The sequence below is a fragment of the Verticillium dahliae genome, genomic scaffold, assembly GCF_000150675.1.
Source record: "Verticillium dahliae VdLs.17 supercont1.7 genomic scaffold, whole genome shotgun sequence".
In the NCBI taxonomy this organism is placed as follows: Eukaryota; Fungi; Ascomycota; class Sordariomycetes; order Glomerellales; family Plectosphaerellaceae; genus Verticillium; species Verticillium dahliae.
In genome coordinates, this window is record NW_009276917.1 from 1,461,106 (window position 1) to 1,479,941 (window position 18,836).

Below are 18,836 nucleotides of genomic sequence, written 5' to 3' on the forward strand. Positions count from 1 at the left end.
AGCTACCGGAGGCAGTCCTTCCCGTGCTTGTCAGCCGCCATCTGCTACCTTTGTATATAGCCCTACCATCGAATCACGGCGGTGCTTTTTCAGCGCCAGTACGATAGACGTGAACTTTGGACCCCTCCACACAGGCTTTGCGTACACCTTCGGCACCTCTGGCACCGGACACGCGCGCGCATGCAGGCTACCTCGGCATACATAACCGCTGCCGCCTTCGGTAAGAGCACTTATTCAGCCATGCATATGTCCCACATCTTCCCAGGCATGCAGAAACACGGCCTCGACGGTTGAGTGATTGCCAAAGACGGTTCCGGCGACGTCGTGTAACTTGTGTTGGACGAACATATCACTGTCAATGTTACAGGCGGTATGAAGTACCGCAGCATTGCCCCAAGAATTCATCTGGCTTTTTGGTGTATACCCCTCCAGTCGCTGACGAGTTTAATGCAAACCGAGGCAATGGGTGTTGGCGCGGACACACCTCGCGCACTGCTGCCGCCACCTGCAACGCTCTCGAGGTGAGACTGTGCTATAAAGGAACATTACATGTGCCCCTAACAGTAGGAATACTTATTAAGAAGAATAACTTGTGTTGCTCTTCATTGTCTGTTATGGTCGTGAAGGCCAGTGTGTTGCTAAACCTGGCTACGCCATGTAAGCAAGCTCAGCATTCGCGTGGTCCTGACATCTGGGTCTCCGCCGACGAACTCGAAGCTCCAAACAATCCTCGTCGCACATCGCAACATGGACCCCAATTACAATTCAGATTAAAACGGCTCTTTGACTAGGGGTGTTTCAACTCCATATATCCGTACTCCGCTTTGGAGCGCAAGTGAACACGATACGCTGACGCCTACCCGAGTAAGCCGGCATCCCTGCGTCAACCAAGGTTCGCTGATCACAGCGGCAGTGGTCATGCCGTTGTGCAATACAATCGCCCCTTGTGGACCCGTTCAATTCAATTACCCTTGCATTTTATGGCGATCAAGCACCGAGGGCAATGCGGGAAGGCGTTCATCGACCATTCTTGGCATTTGAAACTTCGGATGACTCGAATCCCCATGGTCATTTGATCGGCCCGTGCCCTTACTGATATTCATTCATCTGGACTGCTTCCCGTTGACAATGTCCTCGTCGTCTTGTCTAGGCCTCTTCATTAAATCTCATTGATCTTACAAGACCCTGGTGGTCACTTGCTTCATTGTCACCCCTTTTCAATCTTCACTTTCGTCCGGTTACGTGATTCATTGACTTGTCATTTATTTACTTCACAATGTTGTCTTCAATTGCTCTTGCTTCAGCCATCATGGCCACCACCATCTTGGGCCACGGCAACCTCGTCACACCTCCTCCTCGTGTTCCTGGCCCAGCCATGGAGGCAGCCTGCGGCCAGCAGAACGTCGACTCTGTGCTCGCAGACTCCGGTATCCCGCTAGAGAACTTTCGCAATGTCCCCGCAACCTGTACGTTCTTCAATAGATTATTCTGGTGCCTCGGGGAGAAGACTAACTCGACAGGCCAACTCGATTTGTGTCGCGGCGCTACATTCGCAGACAATACGGACCGTGTTCAGACCTTCACCGCCGGTCAGGTCGTACCGATCACGGCCGAGATTCCTATCCCCCACGAGGGGCCCTGCAATGTTTCCCTTGTCGACACAGCGTCCAATACTGTCATCGGTCTACCTCTTATCTTGTTCCAGAGCTACGCAGACGAGAATCTCGCCCAGCTCCCTCCAAACAACACGGCGTTTGAAGTCACTATTCCTCAGCTGCAGCCTGGGCAGTGCACACTAGCAGGCGAGTGCACGATGCAGTGGTTCTGGTTCGGTACCAACGCTCAGCAGACTTACGAGAGCTGCGTCGACTTTGTGTTGGCTTGAATTTGGTAGGAGGAACAGGCCGTTGCTATTTCATTGTATAAATCAAAGACATTGACAGACTGGTTGTATGCCAGTGCATAAAGATGCTGCTAGATTGAGCTCACGAAAGATTAGCCAACGAACGGGTGAACAACATTGAACCGATCTGCCACTTGCTGGGCACCCTTGCTGCCTGATCTTGACTGGAATTACACTCTAGCATTCTTCATATGAGGAAATAAATATATTATACGGGCCAATTATTGATTTGTCACGAATGTTTTAAACCCTGAATTGTTATGAGTTGTACCCTTTTCACCACTGTCCAGTATCAGCCCTCTTGCATTGTCCAAATCAGCTGGTGTGACCGTTTACAGTCCAATCGAAGCAATCAGTCGGGACAGGATACCGCCGAGCTCGGCAATCACGGTAGAGAGGCCAGTGATGCCAATGGCAAGGCTAGCCCTCGCAGCCCTGGCAGCCTCACCGAAGGTTGTCAGGGGTGTAACGAAGGGCTGGATGGCCGCCTTGACAGCATCGACTTCGCTCTTAATGGCGCTCTTGAGGGCAGGAGTAAGGTCGGTGGCGGTCAGACGCACAGTGGCGCCGATATCGCGGAGAATACGCTGCGCAGCAGCAATAGCATCACGAACTTCGTTAATTTGAGCCTGAGTAAGATCCTTGAGATCCCCTCCGATCGCGCCACCGGCGCCTGTGGTCCCCTTGGTAATGTCATCGGTGGCCTTCTTGAGTGCGTCGGCGATGCCCTGGATGTTTGTCTTTAGGACAACCTCAACCTGGGCCTCAACATTGTTCTTGACCTCGGCGACGGCACCCTCTTGTCATGACAAGGTCAGTCATCTCTCAAGCTTCAAAGACAAAGTTCCACCTACGGATAGCCTGGATGTTGCCCTTTGTGGCGCTGTCGAGCGTCGCGACAGCATTCTTCACGGTACCAATCGCCGTGTTCTGGCGAGCCTGCAGCGCAGGTGCAGCCGAGGCGAAAGAGACGAGAGAGAGGATGTTGAGGAACTTCATTTCGAGTGAATAACCTAAGTGGAGCCTGCGAATAGATTGAGATGGTGTTGTTGATCTCCGGTGTATAACTGTAGGAGAGATGTGTGAGTGTTGATGGAATTTCAAGATGCCTTTTGGGGGTTCGAGGACGCAATATATATACACGAAATGAAGGCTATGTCGCCTCGTCCTTGTCTACATGCTACCTTCAAATCCACATCTCAAGTCCATTCCACTTTGCAAAATCAGCTACATTCCGTTTTCGTGCCACGGGACTGTCATGATCCGGCTCTGCTGAACATCAAGACGAGCAGCCGGTCGTCAGCAAGGGCTGAGAATGATCCAGACCTGATCTCAACATGACACGCGAATCATCAGCCATGCTTCGCGGGTGGCTTCCTGTAGAGCAGCCCGAAGGCGCCAAGCTCTACAATTCAGAAAGAAAAGCCCTTGGCCTAAATTCGGAACGACGAGGAGGCCGCGCGACGGACACGCGCTACGTGCTTCTCAAGGGGTGTGTCAGTTTTGAGTTGCGGGGCCGTTGTCTTGTGTTCCAGTCGACACTCAGCTTGACCGGGCATCTTGGAATTCATGTTCTCGGTATCTTCCTCATCAGACATACTGCATCAGGCCTTGTTTGTGTCCCAAGGGTTGGCCCTCAGTCTGCTGGCGGTGAACTTGTTCGTGACATGCTGAGCACAATGTCTCTGGCCAAGCATCATTCCACCAGTCAAAGCCATGCTGTCACGAGGACCTGGGCAGAGCTCGATCTTCACGAGCGCCTGTCAAATGTGTCTAGGCCCGTGGCAAGGCTGATGAAAGTGGCTTGTGGTTGTTGAGACACTAGAGCATGCTCGCCCGCGACCCGCGACTAGAGTCATGGATGAAAACGGGAGGTCTAGGCTCGATCGTGCATTCATGTCTCATCTGCCTCGCTCGTTCCGTGCCACCTGCGGCCTGCCGTTGAGAGTTATGGAGATGGAAATGAGGAATTGAGGAACGCAAATGGCTGACCGCCATCGGATTGAGTGCTTGGGCCTCCTCTCCATCTAGCTCGCGAGGTTGACGTCGCGGGCAAGCCCGATCCGCGCTACCTCCGCAAGCGGCCGCTGTCAAAGCCATTCACGACTGTAGCCGTGCCCATGCTCATTCCGCCACCTGATTGCAGTGTGTCGCTCGAGGTTTGACAGAGGGGACGCATGGGAGGGACATGTCTCAGCCAGAGCGCGCCGAGAACCTCTCGATGCGAAGATCGAGAACTTGCTAAAGACCTCCGTCACCTTGGCAATCATGGACCTTCGTCGAGGCCACACGGCGACCCGGGCCCAGGCGAGGTTCGAGAGCGCAAGATGTCTTCAAAGGTGCAGATCTCGGTCCGGCGGCTAGAGAGTTGTAGCCGAATGCTCTACGTCTCAGGCATCCGATCAATGGTCGCCACCCAGCGCGACCCTTCACGGGTCCGGATGTTTTGTTCTCCCTCGAATGCGAGCAATGCTATTGTCATCAGCGTTCCAGACCCCTCTCAGTCATTCTCATGTTTGCATGACGGTAGGTCGACTTGAACTTTGGTAATCGTGAGACCCCGGTAGCCAGGTGATGAGTGCTTCGGCTCGAAAGCCATTGGTCATGCCCATGCTCTACGGTGGTCTTCGATATGGAAGATCTGACACTGGCAAGTGAATGTTCCTCCTCTCAAATGTGCAGACTGTCGATTGCCACGATGAGCACGAAGATCCAGTCCAATGACGGAGGAGGCGTTGAATATCCGAGCCTCTCGCAGACATTCCTTCGCAAAGACAACCCCATGATGATCAAATGCCGTCTTGAAGATTCTCTCTTCTTGCTCCGCTTTGGAGATCGACATTCACTCGAGCAGTATTTTGAGTCAATCTTCAGACGACGCCACACACTTGTCTGGCGTGGATGAAGAATTGTCTACATGGTTGTGTGCGACAAACTTCAACGGTAGACGCCATGGCAACCTCGTAAAGTGTCGTGATAGGTCTTCAAATCATTTTCAAGTGGTTCACGGCATGTTCGCTCCGGCTCAGATGCTCCGTTGGCGAAACTTGCGTTTGCCGATCAGCCAGGTCATTGCCAAGCATCAACAAAGACATCTTCAATCGTCGTATTATTTCGTAAGGTAATGGGTGCGTGTCATCGTTTTCGTGCCTCCATTCTTTCCTCTGCCGAGATGCCAGTGCCGTCATGAGGATTCAGGCGCTGCCACCACTTGTTCCACCTTTTTCACACGCTTTCCCTCGAGACCTCCCATAACGCCAGCAGCAATCGACACGCCAAAGGCCGAGCAAAGGAACAAAGGCACAGCCCACTGCGGACGCGTATGTCTGTTGTAACCCCACATGAACCCTGACAGCACGGCCTGGAAGACGGTGTTCATGACGTTCAAACCAATGACGGTTGCCAGCTTCCACAGCGCCGTCGGCGACGCGCGCAGCCCCGAATAGGGCGCATCCGGGATAGACCGGGCGGGATGGGGTACCACCGCCAGTGCACCGCCCTTGGAAAGCCAATCGTCGACTTCGTCGGGCCCGAGGTCGCTAGGGAGCTCCTGCGAGCCGGGCAGGCGAAACCACGAGCGGTAGGAGGCAGCGAGGCGGCGCAGGGCGAAGGAGTCGTGGGCGAAGTGGTGTTGGACAAGGCGCCAGGCGTCGCGAGCGCGCTGGGGCGCCAGGCCAAAGGCCATGACGCAGAAGAGGGCGTTCAGAATCTGGGAGTCGATCTCTATCCATATGCGGCGCGGCGAGTTGATGTCGTTGCAAGTCGGGTGGCACATGGCGGGCGCGGCGTTGCAGAGCAGCAAGAAGATCATGCCGCCCCACGCCACAACGTTGAGACAGTAGATTATGATGACGACTTTGACCAGTGTCATGTCGCGCAGCCAGGCGGTCGCCGTCTGCATCATGGTCGGTGGTGGTCGTCGCGAGGCAGATGGTCCGCTGGGCTCAATTACGGCTGGCTGTAGGGCCTCGTAGGCGGTGTTTTCTTGCCATGGTAGCAGCTCGCTTGCTTTCTGATTCGTCGTCATAGCAGCGGTCTTGTTGGCATTCTGATCGGTCTTCTGCTCGGATAGGGGGGCGCTGGGTACAGCTCTCGTCGTCGGTATTCGGGTTGGTGTTGCAATTGCGTAGGTACACGCGGCTTGGGCCTCTGTTGGCTGGGCAAGTGGCGATCAACTCGAAGTCTTACTTTTATGCAGATTGCGGGCGTCACCCGTCTTAAACGATATTTCAGGAGTCGAATCAGCAGGGTTCATGGTGATGACCAGCTTTCAAACGCCCCTTGGGCTTGGCTGCCCACTTCAACACGTACACGCTCGCATTCCTCGTACCCCTCGGTCCCTAGCCAGATTAAGTCACAGTGATAGATGCGCGGGATGGCCATAGCGTCGAAGTACGAATCGCTAGAACTAGAAGCGAGAGTGAGCGACGGGGCGCCCGAGGAAGCGAGAGTGCGGGTAGCGTACGAGTGAGATTGCGCGGCACTTGAAGGTCTACCATATAGCCAGGACCACAGCCGTCGGGGTGCTGGTAACCTTACCCTGTATTGCTGGACGCTTTCCAGGCTGCTGGTAGCTGACCATCTGCTCTGTTGGTGGTATCTTGAATAACTCAACGCTTTGCGATAGATCCCACTACAGAGCAATGCCTACGTGCTGTGAAGCCTTCATTCTGTAAAGCAGTCAATCTGGATTCCAACCCTTCGGAATCATATTGTAATTCCATGTCTTGTTCCCCATGGGCCTTCGTCTATCGATTGGTCCTCATGTTGACCTGCAGTCGTTCTAGTGTATAGGTACGCGCTCTACCAAAATCAATTCGGCCCCTGAACGCATGACCTCATGAAGCTTTAATGTCTCGCGCACGGAGTACGAGCTCATACAAAGGACATTAATGTCTAAGGATAGGTTTAAGTAAAGAACATGTGTATCCTTTGCATGAAACAAGTATTCGTGTAGCATTCGCGGGTCATCAGCAAAGAAAGAAGAGGATAGACCACCGCGCCGGTAAGTGAATGACCTACCCCGATGATTGTGAGTCTACCTTAGCTCAGCGTCAACTGCCCGGCCCCGCCTGAGAGGCGATCACGAGATCATTGATCATTCAGTCCCGTGGGGAGATGCAACTCATGAGGATCTAGACTGCCCTAAGGCGTAGGCACGTTGTGATCCCTACCACTTGAGGCTAACGCCTCGGGTCGAAATACTTTCCACGGTCTTTGCCTGTCGCAGCACAATGATCACCAACGACGAAGACCAGGCAGACAAGGGTAGAAGCGAGCCTGGGTGTCAAACCCACAATCTGGCGCTTACAGCGTCCAACGGCCCAACGGCCATGTTGATGGCGCAGGGTATCATTCGGCTAAGGGCTCTACCTATCCGCGAGCCTGAAAACGCGGCGTCTAACCCCTGAGTTGCGCTGGAACAGGACCACGAAAGCCTGAAGCAATTCGATGAACGTTGTGTGTGTAAAGGGGGACGGACGACCGAGCCGCGTCGTCGTCGGGCTCGCCAGCATGGAACAAGCGCTCAAACCTTAACGACTTGATTTCTTTGACGGCTGTTAATTCTTGACAATCCCATGATCCTTCCTCCTGCAAACTTCCCGGCGTGCCCCTCTGTCAAGTTCCCTCTGTCAAGTATCGCCAGGATCGTCTGCTTATCGCTCCTCGTTCCCTTGCGATCACTTTACCTTTCGCGCTGCATCCTTGGCAGGACAAGATGTTTGCGACGCAAGCTCTGCTTAAGCCGATACTTCCGGTCGCGATTCTTCTGGCGTGTTTTTGGTGGGGTTTCCAGTTATTTCAATGGAATCTCGTAAGCCTCTGCCCAACGAATCAATATTTATCACATCCACGTGTGAGCGACGGTCGATGGTCTGGATACTGAAACTGATCTTCGCCCACAGGTAACGGCACCTCCATCTAGCACACGACACCCCTCGAATGATCATATCCCTGCAGCACACCCAGATCGGCCACTGATCCTGTATGCCTATGCAGAATCCGCTACGGCGCGCGAGAACCTTGGTTTCTTCCTCCGCAAAGGTCTTCACGCCGCGGCCGACTTTGTATTCATCTTCAATGGCGAGACAAATGCCTCCCGACTGGTGCCCGATGCACCCAACATTGAGATCGTCGAGCGTTCCAACACGTGCTTTGACCTTGGTGCCTACGGAGAGGTCCTAAGGAAAGACGACCTCTGGACAAGATACAAGCGCTTCGTTCTGCTGAATGCTAGCATTCGAGGGCCATTTCTGCCGACGTGGAGCTCAAGCTGCTGGTCGGATCTCTTCCTGGACAGGCTGACTGCGAAGAAGAAGGTATATAAACCCTAACGTCCAAACGCAGAGACCCGGCGTGCTGCTAACCATGCAGCTCATTGGTATGACGCTGAACTGCCAACCGAGAATGCACATTCAGTCCATGATTTTGGCCACCGACAAGATTGGCATGCACAACTTGCTCGACCCAGCCCTCGCAGCCTCGGCCTCTGTTGCCGATCAGTTCGGCACTGCAGATGATCCTGTTGGACTGAGCGGCTGCTATTCCGGCTGGAACGCCGCTGTGCATGCAGAGGTAGGCACGACAAGCCTCATCACCTCCGCAGGGTATGAAGTTGATGCCCTCATGACGGCGTTGCATTCGGAAAGGAGCGCAGAGGAATCCTGCAAGGCCCACCCCGACTCGGGCGACTTATTATGGGACAAGAAGTACTTTGGGGGCAACATACATCCCTACGAGACAGTCTTTGCCAAAACGAACAGAAACGTTGACAAGGAGTTCATGGCAGCCTTGACGGAGTTTCACCTGCGGTCGGAGATCACCAGCTACACAGCATGTAGTTCATGATTCTTGCTGATAGATTTTGAAAAACAACTTATATGACTCATGAGAAAGACAGTACACCGAGAAGAATTGATCTTCGTTGGCAGCTTGAGGTTACTGCTTTCACTTTGCATGCTGCTTTTGGTGTTGTTACAAAGATGACTGAGGCACTTGATTGCCCTATTCGCTAAAAGGGAGACAATGGGCTAGCCAAGGCTAGTGCAGTAGCCATTTTCGGCGACATAGAAACGGAGGCAGATTGCGACCAGCTTCGAAGATGTTGACTATCGGTAGATAATAGCTTTGTGGCCGAGGTCTCTCGTGGTTAAGCGGAAGAGAACGATGCCCTTTATTCCGTAGGTGATGATAATGATGATGATATATTTACTGCCACTATCAATCCTATATGGGCAAAAACATGCCCGCGCCGCCACGCTCCATTGGCCGTCAAACTAGCCATATTCAAGTTGCGGCTGGTCTATGGGCTTCATTTCTGGTTGTCTGGGGGGCGGGCAGGTTATCCTGCTTAGAGGTGTTCCGGTTGAGTCTTTCCTGTGGCGTCAGCGCCTCCAGGTGTGGTCTGTTGGTTAGCCGTGTGCATAGACCGGGGGGTCCATGCCGTGCTGTTGTTAGTTTGTCGGTGTCGGGTGACGGGAGTTATGCTATAGGTGTTGAGTCTGGCTTCTTCACCATTTCTGGTGTTGACCTCTAGAACAGGGTCTCATGCACTCAATCAATAGCTTCGCTTTCTAACCACGAGATCTGACTCTCTATCGAAGATGGGAGGAGTGACTAAACAAGTGCCAGATGGCCTGGCGGAGGTACGCATGGTCTCATGTTCAAGATGACGCTCGCTAACGGACTAGGTGGTTCTGCCGGCTACGTCGTCGCCTCAAGACTCAGCGATGCAGACCCAAGTCTGTCCATTCTCGTGATCGAGTGTGGCCCGGATAACCGCGATGACTCCACGGTCGTCCACCCGATATTTGCTTTTGGCCGCATGGCCACATGCGGCAAGACGATGCTGAACTATTCGTCAATCAAGGAACCACGGACCGCCGAGAGAGTCATCAACAGAGTAAGTGCCGGTCTCCTCGGTGGCGGATCGGCAATCAACATGTCGACCTACCAGAGGCCGGAAAGGTTCGATTACAACTGCTGGAAGGTGCCTGGCTGGTCCGCGAATGGCTGCTGCCATTCATGAAGAAGGTAAGATTATAAATGTTCTTCCGCTCTTAGGACCACCATGGCTGACAAAAGACAGATTGAGTCGTATCACGGCCAGGGATCTCAGACGCCCATGGGTATGATGGGCCTCTTAAGTCACCAGCCCAGCATTCACTGTCACCAAGCCGCAAAATGACTTCATCCAGGCAGCGAACCAGGTTGGGTACCCTGCAATCAAGGATCTACAGGACTTCGACTCCTACAACGGTGTTCAGCGCAATTTGGCATACATTAGAAAGGATGGCAAACGTCAGGACGCAGCGCATAAATAGTTGTTTCCCGGCTCAAGGATGGGAAGTACCAGAATCTGCAAGTACTTGTAGAGCATCAGGTTTCACGGATCCTGTTCGAAGGCACGACGGCATCTGGGGTCGATATTCGTCCGAACCCACTCCTCCAACCTGACGGCAGTTTGCAAACCATCAATACACGGAAGCTGGTGATTACTGCTTCTGGTGCTATGGCGACGCCCTTGCTTGTCGAGAGATCCGGACAGCAAGTCTCATCATTGCGGAGCTCGGGCTATGAGGTGCATCTGAAGTCAATGCATAGATAGATTAGGAAATGAGAAAAGCGTGGGTCTATATACCTATCTAAGGCCATCGGCATGGCGTGTACAGGGGAGCCAGCATGCAATCAACACTGCCTGTTATACGCCTCACTCGAGCCATCACGCGTTGTTTAGGGCTAATATGCTTCGGGCTTTGTGCCAAGTGGCTGGCTCCGTTGGTGGATTGTCTCTGAAGATATGGAAGACGTTTTTCCCTTTCGAAACAAAACCCTCGAGCGAGACACGGTAGTAGCAATCGGCGTCATGATCCCGTCATAAGAACGTCTGGCAGCTCGACATAACCTTCGATTACAGCGTCTGTGATGGAAAAATGATAGGATAACTGCTATTGAAATTCGTCCGAAACTCCAGTTCAGGTATCTCGTGTTCTCGCTCCCAATCCTTATTCAAACGCCAACAGTATGGCTGAACACCTTGGCCGCCAGCTGCGTGAGCAATCTTGCGCGATCTGCCTGCGGCAAGTCCTGTACGTGGAAAAAGGAAGAAGTCAGTAAAAGAGCCCATCGGAGGAACCTCGCCCAAGTACCGCATTCGGCTAGAGAAAGAGAGAGCCTGACAAGTTCTTGCAGGGCCCGATAACTTCGCTTCACCCAATCGACACATCCACGCTCGCACTGACCTGGAAAACAGCATACACACTCTTCCCCTTGGTGTCACGGATGGCGCCCAGCCTGTTCCCTGCTACCGCCCCGGCCAGCAGACCCGGGACGTTGGCGATGATGAAGCCCAGCGCGCCGCCGCTCGCGCCGCCGACCACGCTCCAGAAGGTGCCGGTCGGGCGATTCGTGCCGTCGCCCTCGGCCATGCCCTCCTCGCGCAGCATCTCCTCAAAGACGTCGCCGAACTGCGCCTCCTCGGTCTTCTGCCGCTCCTCGCTGCTGCCGGCCGCGCCATTCTTTCCGGTGAAGTAGTTCCACGCCCACGAGTAAGCATTTTGCGCATGGGCGCCACCGGCCTGGGGTGGAACCTCCTCGTCGAATTCGTCCGACTCAAACGGGTCGGCGCCCGCGGCAGGAGCCTTGCGCCCGGACGAGGTGCCAAAGATCTTTCGCTGGGCGTCGTATTCGCGGCGTCGCGAAGGGTCGGAAAGTGTGTAGTAGGCGTCGTTGACGATCTGGAACTTGCGCGTGCGGGATGCTCGTTCGGGCGAGTCGGAGGGGACGCGGTCGGGATGTGTCTTCAGAGCGGCTCTGTGATCAGGGTGGTTAGCGCAAAAGCCGATTTGCGAGGAGGGAAATATGCATATCGCTCACTTCTTGTAGGCGTCACGGACCTGTTGTGTCGTTGCCGACTCCTGGATCTCCAGGATGACATCTGTGGCACGTCAGCACATATCCGGCTCTCGCCGTGGCGGGGTCCTCGTCGTCGCATACAGTAGTTGGGAGGGGGGCCAGAAGAGGCCATCGTGTTCTTTGTCCTGGTGTCTCGACTAGAAATTCGAACTTTCAGGTTACAGAAGAGTATAGTGGAGTGGTGAAGTATAGGATCTAAGGCGTGGAAAGACTGGAGGAGAGCCTCAAGTGGTGAGGTAGGTAGGAACATACCCAGGTGTCCAAGTAGATGAAGACCATTCCCCCCGCCAAGAAGCCACACCAACGTCATTGTGGCGGAACTCAAGAAACGCCACACAAAGATAACACGTGGGAAGATAAGCTGCGATAAGTGGAACTTGTCGAACGTGATTGATGGTGTTTCATTCATACTCAAGTCACGACCTGCAAGCTCTCCATCATACCTCGAGGAAGATAAAGAATTCAAATGCCTAAGGCTGAGGTATCTTGGAATCACTGACACGGCCCGCCCACAAACACAACATGCTGTCCAGCCTCAGGCTTCCTATGCTTCTCACACCCTCAGTCTCGAGCTGAGACTCGTACACGCTTCCACCCACGCCCAAGGTTATATCGCTCTCAATGAAAAACAATCCACACATTGTGCGCATGCCTCGAGTCCCATTACTCCGGTTTCCAATTCAGTCATCGCCGCCCAAAAGTTATCATGTCGCGTTGCAGTGGCTAGTAGAAAAGCAGGCTCGCTGTGACCGCCTCACGTTTCGCGTCCAATCAGTCCGTGTTCTTCTCGTTGTTCTCATATTCTGGAGCTCCTGACAGTAGCAAGGGCTCCGTACTCCGGGTCATCTCAAATTGAGATGGCTTCCTCTCTCAGAGGAACACATCTCGCTGTGGTGGCATCGGTCCTACGTCGTCCGCTTGAGCGCTCAACGCAACTGGATTTCGAAGCCTTTTTGCCTTGTGAATGGCAATGAGCATATCAATTAGATGCTCAGCATCTGCATGTAGGGCCTCGAGCTCCGCAGGTGTGCAGCCACGTGTCTTGCCGTCAGGACCAGGTTGCCTATAGGCGGCGAAAACGATGCCACGATCGACCTCTGACCGTGGTTCCATCGAGGCGCAAGTAGTTGTAGATTTTCGCGAAAAGCCTGCGTGGAATGCATGGCCGTATCCGCGCGAGAATTCGCCTTCTTTTGCATCGGCGCTGCGGTATTCGATCCAGCTTTCGTGACGCAGAATTTTAGCGTGGACTGCAGCGGAAATGCGAAAGGGGCTGGCCACTTTGGATAGTCCATAGGCCGCAAGTAGTCGCCCCGTCATTCCAGATGCGGTTTCCACCACAGTACCTTCCATGGAGCCAAGCAACGAGCTCCTGGCGCTGTTGGGCCTGGATGAGGAAGCTGACTCGCAGGCCGAGGTGGGCATCGATGCAGCTGCGGATGCATAATGGACCTTCTCAGGCCAGAGATTGACAATGTACACGAGGTCAAACTTGTGCTTGGCTGCAATCTTCGCGATCTGCACAGCGCCATGAGCGGCGGCGTCTGCAAGAGTGTTTATGACACTGGTTGTTGAGGATCGCTTCGACATGGGTGTCGTTGCACGAACGGATGTTATTGTTTTTGTCGACGGCCTGCGCAAATACGGTGCCATCTCAGGGGTCGTAGGCTCGTCAGCGCTTAGATCCTCTTCGGCGATATCATCGTCGCTTAGTTCGAAGAAATCCTTGACATCTCCGCCCTTGAGTACACTCTTTGCCTGCTTGAGGGATTGCGTAGACGCCAAAACAATGTGTGACTGGGCCCTTCGCAGTTCTGCGGCTTTTCTTTCTTTGCGGCGACGGAGGGGTGCGAACATTCTTCTCTTGTCAGCCACACCGACATCAGGCTCTTGGCTAGGGGGTTCTGACAACGCTCTAATCTCTGGCGATGCTGCTGGTGTTGGAGGATTAGGCGGCCGAAGGCTGGGCGTGGAACCGCTCTGAGTTTGCTGCCGGTGGTGATACTTCCAGTCATCCTCATGGTCGGACGCGGGCGGCGTATCAGCCCGCGAGGCCAAGAGGAAAGAGCTGTGGCGATGCTCCAGGTGACCCCGTCCCATGGCGGCGGCAGTGGTGGGTGAGCAGGAAGGTGAAGTAGGCAGGTCTGTTGAGATGGTTCTGATATCCTTGGGTGGGAGAGGAAATTTGAACTCCTTAAGTTTAGAGGCATGCAGATTCTTTCTGCGGAGTATCAGGGACGTGTGGTGAGGAGGAGCGTTGTTCAGGTCTCCTGTGCTGGCGGTACTGAAAGTGGAGGAATGCATAGACATGCGCTCGGAGCGCGCTTCGGGCAAGCTACTGGCGCGGCTGTCGTGACGTTCGGCTGGCGTCGACTCATCTCGAGCAATCATACGCTCGCCTTTTCCCTTGGGTCGCAGAAATGACGGCTGAGGGAAGCTCACATTGCCAGGCTGCGTATGCTGGACGTCGGCGACAGGCTCTGCGCGGTCTGTTGAAAGGTTTTTGCCCGTGGGAGAGTTCTTGCGCTTAGAGAACAGCCTATCCAGGCGGTCGAGGCCGTTTGGCATGATAGGCAACGTCTCCAGAATTTCCGTACAGAAGCCGTCGACGTTTCAAAGATGGTGGTATCGACCCAGTTGAAGCTTGATGAGGTTCACCGGCGACGGGCACAGGAAATCTAAAAGCGGTTTGGTGGTTTTCGACGTTTTGGGTGTGAGACGGATCAAGAGAGGCGGTGGCAAGAATGATTCCGCAGAGAGGCTCTCCTCGGGTTGTTGAGTGCCAGTATTTGTTCGTACGTCGCAGGCAAGTGGTGCGTCGTCTCCAAGGAGGCTCGTGGGTATCAAAGGGGCGTACCAGGGAGTCTTTTGCTGAGGCGAACGAAATGAAGGACGAGGAATAGTTCGGTTGTACTGCGGCCACGGGAAGTCACAATGGTGAATTCGCTCGGCGGCCGGGAGTCTGGTGGAGGGAGGTAAGGAGAGAGGGTGCAATGAGACAAGTGAGGACGATTGTCTCGAGAGATGCTGTATGCCAGACACGCGTGAGGGGCGAATCAGGGACTATGCGACACAGAGAGCCCATGAAGGGGCGAGAGGCGTCGAGACAATTACACAAGTCGACGGCTCTGGCTTCGGTATGGTGCGAGTCGAGCGTGGAGGATTCGGCTTTGTGGCGGTTTGTGGCTGCTGTTGTGATGTTGGTATTGTAAGCCAAGCAGCGTGGTGCAGGAGTTGTCGACTGGCTCAGCGAGAGACGTGAAGTGTTGCGTATTCAGTTACAAAATTCCGAGCGCGGTCGCAAGGAGATTAACGGCAGCTGTGACGGCTAGCCAGATCCGAGTGTCTAAACAAACGAAAGCCTGGTAGTGGTAGAGACGACGCGACAGAACCACAACAGCTTTCGGTGCAGGGCGTCGAGATGGGACGGACACGGGGCTGGGCAGTAGCAGGCGGAGGGGCGGGTTGGTAGTGTGACGAGACTGGCGTAAAAACACGGCAGAGGCAGCAGGACCAGTTGAAACAAGGTGAGCAGCAGAAAGGACGATACATGTACCAACACCAGCACTACTACAACAGGGTAGGTAGGTGCAACAGAAGGAAGGCGCGGTGCGATGGGCGCGACTGCCACCCTCGAGCCTCTTAAGAGTTTCGTCAGATCTGTCGAGGAAGTGACGAGCAAGATGGGGTGCTGGAGCTCAAAATGGCAAGAGGGGGGCCCTGATCCTGGCACCCACACACAGTGTCTACTGGAGACCCCAGTCCCCCCAAGGCTTACATGTACATGTACACGCCTCTGGCAATGCAATGCCTCAAGTCTCGACCGGCCGATATGAGCTGATGAAAAGACTCGACCGTGTCCTTCTGTTTCTCGGTCTTGCCGTTGGCTGTACTTACTTTGCTCGCTTACGGGCGCCAGAAGCATCAAGCGGGCCTGGTTGAGCTGGGCTGGACGCCGGTGCTGAGCCAGTGCAGCTACACCTGCAGGTGATAGAAAACAGAACCGACCCGGCTCCTGCCTCAAGGCTACGAGTACGACCCATCATCGCCCTTGCTCCTGCCCATGTTTCCCCAGTGAGAGGCTCCACTGAAATCGTCAAATACACACTGTAAGGTACCTTGTCCAGGCTTGTACCTCTGGTGCTTTCAGGGGCCTGAAGCAGGTAACCGGCAGGGATCACAGTGCCCTGAGCGCGCAGGCGAACGGACCTGATCCTTCCTCCACTTTGTATTTCATTAGGTGCTCGTCGTCGTCTCGTGCTCCACCACTGGGCCCTCTACTTCACAGTCTGCTTACTTTTTCCTCTATCGCTTACAACCAGCATTTTCGGCCTTGAGCTGCTGCAAATGTGACAAGTTACAGAATCCGGGGGCCATGACGAGCGAACACACGCAAGACCTTGCCCTCCAGTCCTGATCCTCGCAGGATATACAGTTCTCTGGGATCATCGGATATCCTGCCGCGTTCGAGCAGACTCGACACTCGATCCCCTCCCTTGCTCTCCGGGGTTTCCTTGGATGGTTGGTTCGGGATAACTGAGTTGCCATTGCAGCCTCGTCGATCGAGTCGAGGAGCGTGGTGGAATTGCTCCCTTTCCCTGGCTGATCTTCGCCTTTGCTCCGCGAGCACAGACAAAGAACCACCACATGTCTGTCATATACCATCACCTGGCGGGTAGTGGAGGTCCTGCCATGTCAGAGCTATTATCACGCAAAACCCTGACTTCCACGCAATTCTGCCATTCACAATGCTCCCGCCTTATGAGGCCCGGCCAGTCGTGCCCTGGCCTGGTTGGCGGCGCACAACGACAGGCGGGCTGAACGGCCGGCGCCGACAATGCAAACGAGGGCCTCAACATGGTCTGTATCACATCATTCTGCTTTCTCCCAGTCTCCAGGAGCACTGTGCGACGCTGGTTGGTGCCGCCGCCCAATCCCTTCTCCCTCGATGCGTCATGGGGCATTGTCGGAGAGACTGCCTCGACACCAGTCTCAAACAGTAGCTGAAGCGCCTCCGTCGTCTACTGCAGCTAGATCCAGAACCTGTCCGCAGCCATTGATTACTTGCCACGACTCAGAGCTCCGAACCCATTGGGGTCTATGGGAAGGGGGAGGGATGGATTAACCTGGCGCGCAGCGAGCATAGGGAAAAGGAATATCCACCATTATCATGCTCCAAGAAACACTTTGAGCTCGCCTAGGCCTACTGTAGGAGTACACACCACTCTGTCAGGGATCATGATGCAGTTATCAGCGCACGGCCTATTGCTTCTCCACCAATTTGCGGGCCTGGTCTTCCCTCTGGCCAGAGCCCGAAACCAACGTCCGTCCGCAAAGAATAACCCTGGCGTTCTTTCAATACTAAAGTTCACAGAGACGATTCAACCCCTCGCAAAGCCTTCCTTGTGATGGCCACAGTTCGTTGATCACATCGTCAAACCCTATATCGGCCCAGTGCGGTGCCTGTGAACATTGGCATGAACGACCTGCGACAGTCGTCGATGCAACACCAGGCGGGCCATGCCTTCACTTCACTTCCGGTTCCCCGGGCCAGACCTTCTGCGTGGCGGCGAGCCGACCTTCTGCTGGCTTGACAACACGACTGCTTCAACTCGGTTACTGTTCCACGGCCTTGGCCTCCAGTCGCGGAAGCAGGCATTGCTTACCTGCGAAAAATCCTCTGCCTCTATTGGAGCCAACGGTGCATGTCAATTCGCCTCCTGATCAGCTGTCTGGACGGTTGAAAAAGCAAGTGTTAGTGCTGGAAAATTCTGGAAACGTTCAATGAAAGTAACAGGTGCGCTTTGCTTTCTTCTCCCTGTCGGTCACCCATGGACATTGGGAGCAAAACTATCTGCGGCCTCTTCGCGTTTCAATTCGCCTTCGCCAGTAGACTGGCCTAGTTTCTCCTTGCGTCATGTCTCACGCCAGGCAGACATCGCGAGAATAGCACGAGGCGGAACCCGAGCCTAGCCAGTACGGACTCGATGCTAGTCCAAGGCCAAACGCACGACCTCCCGTTGTGACCTGCGCCACGTAGCTGACGTCTTGAAATGGCCTTCCCCAGCTATCGAGTCGACAGCGGCTCTGCCAATGTAAATGCGGTCAGCGCTCCCTTCAGTGGATATCAGACGTACCAAGAGTTGATGCGCGATATCCGCACATGCAGCACTTCTTACTCATCGGTCACAGTTTTAACCAGTTCGGGCCAAAGGCCCCTCAGAGCTTGGACCTCGCGGTGCTGGCAGGGCCCGGCACGCGGGGTTGCTGGTATCGGTCCCGGTACCCCAGCAACCTGGCACCAGGCCAGCCACTGACCTCCGATCACTACGCCGAACACCCACCCACTCGCGTCATCTCCAAAGAAAAGAAAAAAGCAATGTCAATCTGCTAGCGGTCCTCATCCCTCACCAACATGGATGGCGTGAAGCATGACTCAACAGGAACCCTGGTCGTTTTGTCATTTGAACCGACTGATAATAAATCCCCAGTTTCGTCACTTATCACCCCCGCGACTACGGTGTAGAGTATGTGAGCCTGAAATGTTGGGGGGCCGGTATCGCAAGACGCGCCATAACAGTCGATGCTGCCGGATCTACCGTGAGATCCTGCAGTGTTACATCGACGATAGACACGCATGGTTACGATCGGCTGATCCTTTAGCGAAGTTGAGCATCCTCTGACTACGGTGTGACGTCCTGACCAATGTACAGGAGGGGAAGGAAAACAGACCAGCAGCAGATGAGTATCAATGTGGGTTGCTTTTTTGGTACGTTCCTGATGGCATACGATGCACTGAACGGGAACAAGCAACCAGTCACCCGACGCATCTAACAGTTGACTGAACCGCCGCCGTGATTGGGGTCCTATCTTGCATGTCGACAGTTTGCTTTCGCAGCAGGGGCACAGTCGTGATACCCATTGAATCTGCAGTCGCGAGTGCCTCTCTTGTGATACCGCTCAAACCAGTTCCACGTAGACTTGATATGATAGCATCTCCACAGCCAGAGATATCTTG

General features: G+C 54.3%; 7 protein-coding genes across 7 annotated transcripts; 3 read left to right on the forward strand and 4 right to left on the reverse strand.

Annotated features, from left to right (window-relative positions):
• Positions 1-1,309: 1,309 nt before the first annotated feature.
• On the forward strand, positions 1,310-1,885 carry VDAG_04552 (uncharacterized protein; the record flags this gene model as incomplete). The annotated part of the gene is made up of 1 exon (XM_009650999.1): positions 1,310-1,885. One exon carries the CDS (start codon positions 1,310-1,312, stop codon positions 1,883-1,885), a length of 576 nt encoding a protein of 191 aa, XP_009649294.1.
• A 350-nt stretch (positions 1,886-2,235) lies between these two features.
• Positions 2,236-2,954, reverse strand: VDAG_04553 (uncharacterized protein; the record flags this gene model as incomplete). The annotated part of the gene is made up of 2 exons (XM_009651000.1): positions 2,758-2,954; positions 2,236-2,702 (listed from the first exon to the last, which is right to left on the reverse strand). Exons 1-2 carry the CDS (start codon positions 2,900-2,902, stop codon positions 2,236-2,238), a joined length of 612 nt encoding a protein of 203 aa, XP_009649295.1. The 5' UTR covers positions 2,903-2,954.
• A 2,133-nt stretch (positions 2,955-5,087) lies between these two features.
• VDAG_04554 (uncharacterized protein) lies at positions 5,088-6,286 on the reverse strand (the record flags this gene model as incomplete). Its single annotated transcript, XM_009651001.1, has 2 exons — positions 5,088-6,059; positions 6,215-6,286. 2 exons carry the CDS (start codon positions 6,284-6,286, stop codon positions 5,088-5,090), a joined length of 1,044 nt encoding a protein of 347 aa, XP_009649296.1.
• Positions 6,287-7,622: 1,336 nt separating this feature from the next.
• Positions 7,623-8,752, forward strand: VDAG_04555 (uncharacterized protein; the record flags this gene model as incomplete). The annotated part of the gene is made up of 3 exons (XM_009651002.1): positions 7,623-7,718; positions 7,810-8,223; positions 8,279-8,752. The coding sequence occupies 3 exons, from the start codon at positions 7,623-7,625 to the stop codon at positions 8,750-8,752; spliced, it is 984 nt and encodes a 327-aa protein (XP_009649297.1).
• Positions 8,753-9,572: 820 nt separating this feature from the next.
• Positions 9,573-10,227, forward strand: VDAG_04556 (alcohol oxidase; the record flags this gene model as incomplete). Its single annotated transcript, XM_009651003.1, has 4 exons — positions 9,573-9,806; positions 9,863-9,937; positions 9,993-10,032; positions 10,106-10,227. 4 exons carry the CDS (start codon positions 9,573-9,575, stop codon positions 10,225-10,227), a joined length of 471 nt encoding a protein of 156 aa, XP_009649298.1.
• Positions 10,228-10,912: 685 nt separating this feature from the next.
• Positions 10,913-12,128, reverse strand: VDAG_04557 (DNAJ domain-containing protein; the record flags this gene model as incomplete). The annotated part of the gene is made up of 4 exons (XM_009651004.1): positions 10,913-10,990; positions 11,146-11,716; positions 11,780-11,840; positions 12,071-12,128. The coding sequence occupies 4 exons, from the start codon at positions 12,126-12,128 to the stop codon at positions 10,913-10,915; spliced, it is 768 nt and encodes a 255-aa protein (XP_009649299.1).
• Positions 12,129-12,688: 560 nt separating this feature from the next.
• VDAG_04558 (uncharacterized protein) lies at positions 12,689-14,386 on the reverse strand (the record flags this gene model as incomplete). Its single annotated transcript, XM_009651005.1, has 1 exon — positions 12,689-14,386. One exon carries the CDS (start codon positions 14,384-14,386, stop codon positions 12,689-12,691), a length of 1,698 nt encoding a protein of 565 aa, XP_009649300.1.
• Positions 14,387-18,836: the final 4,450 nt, after the last annotated feature.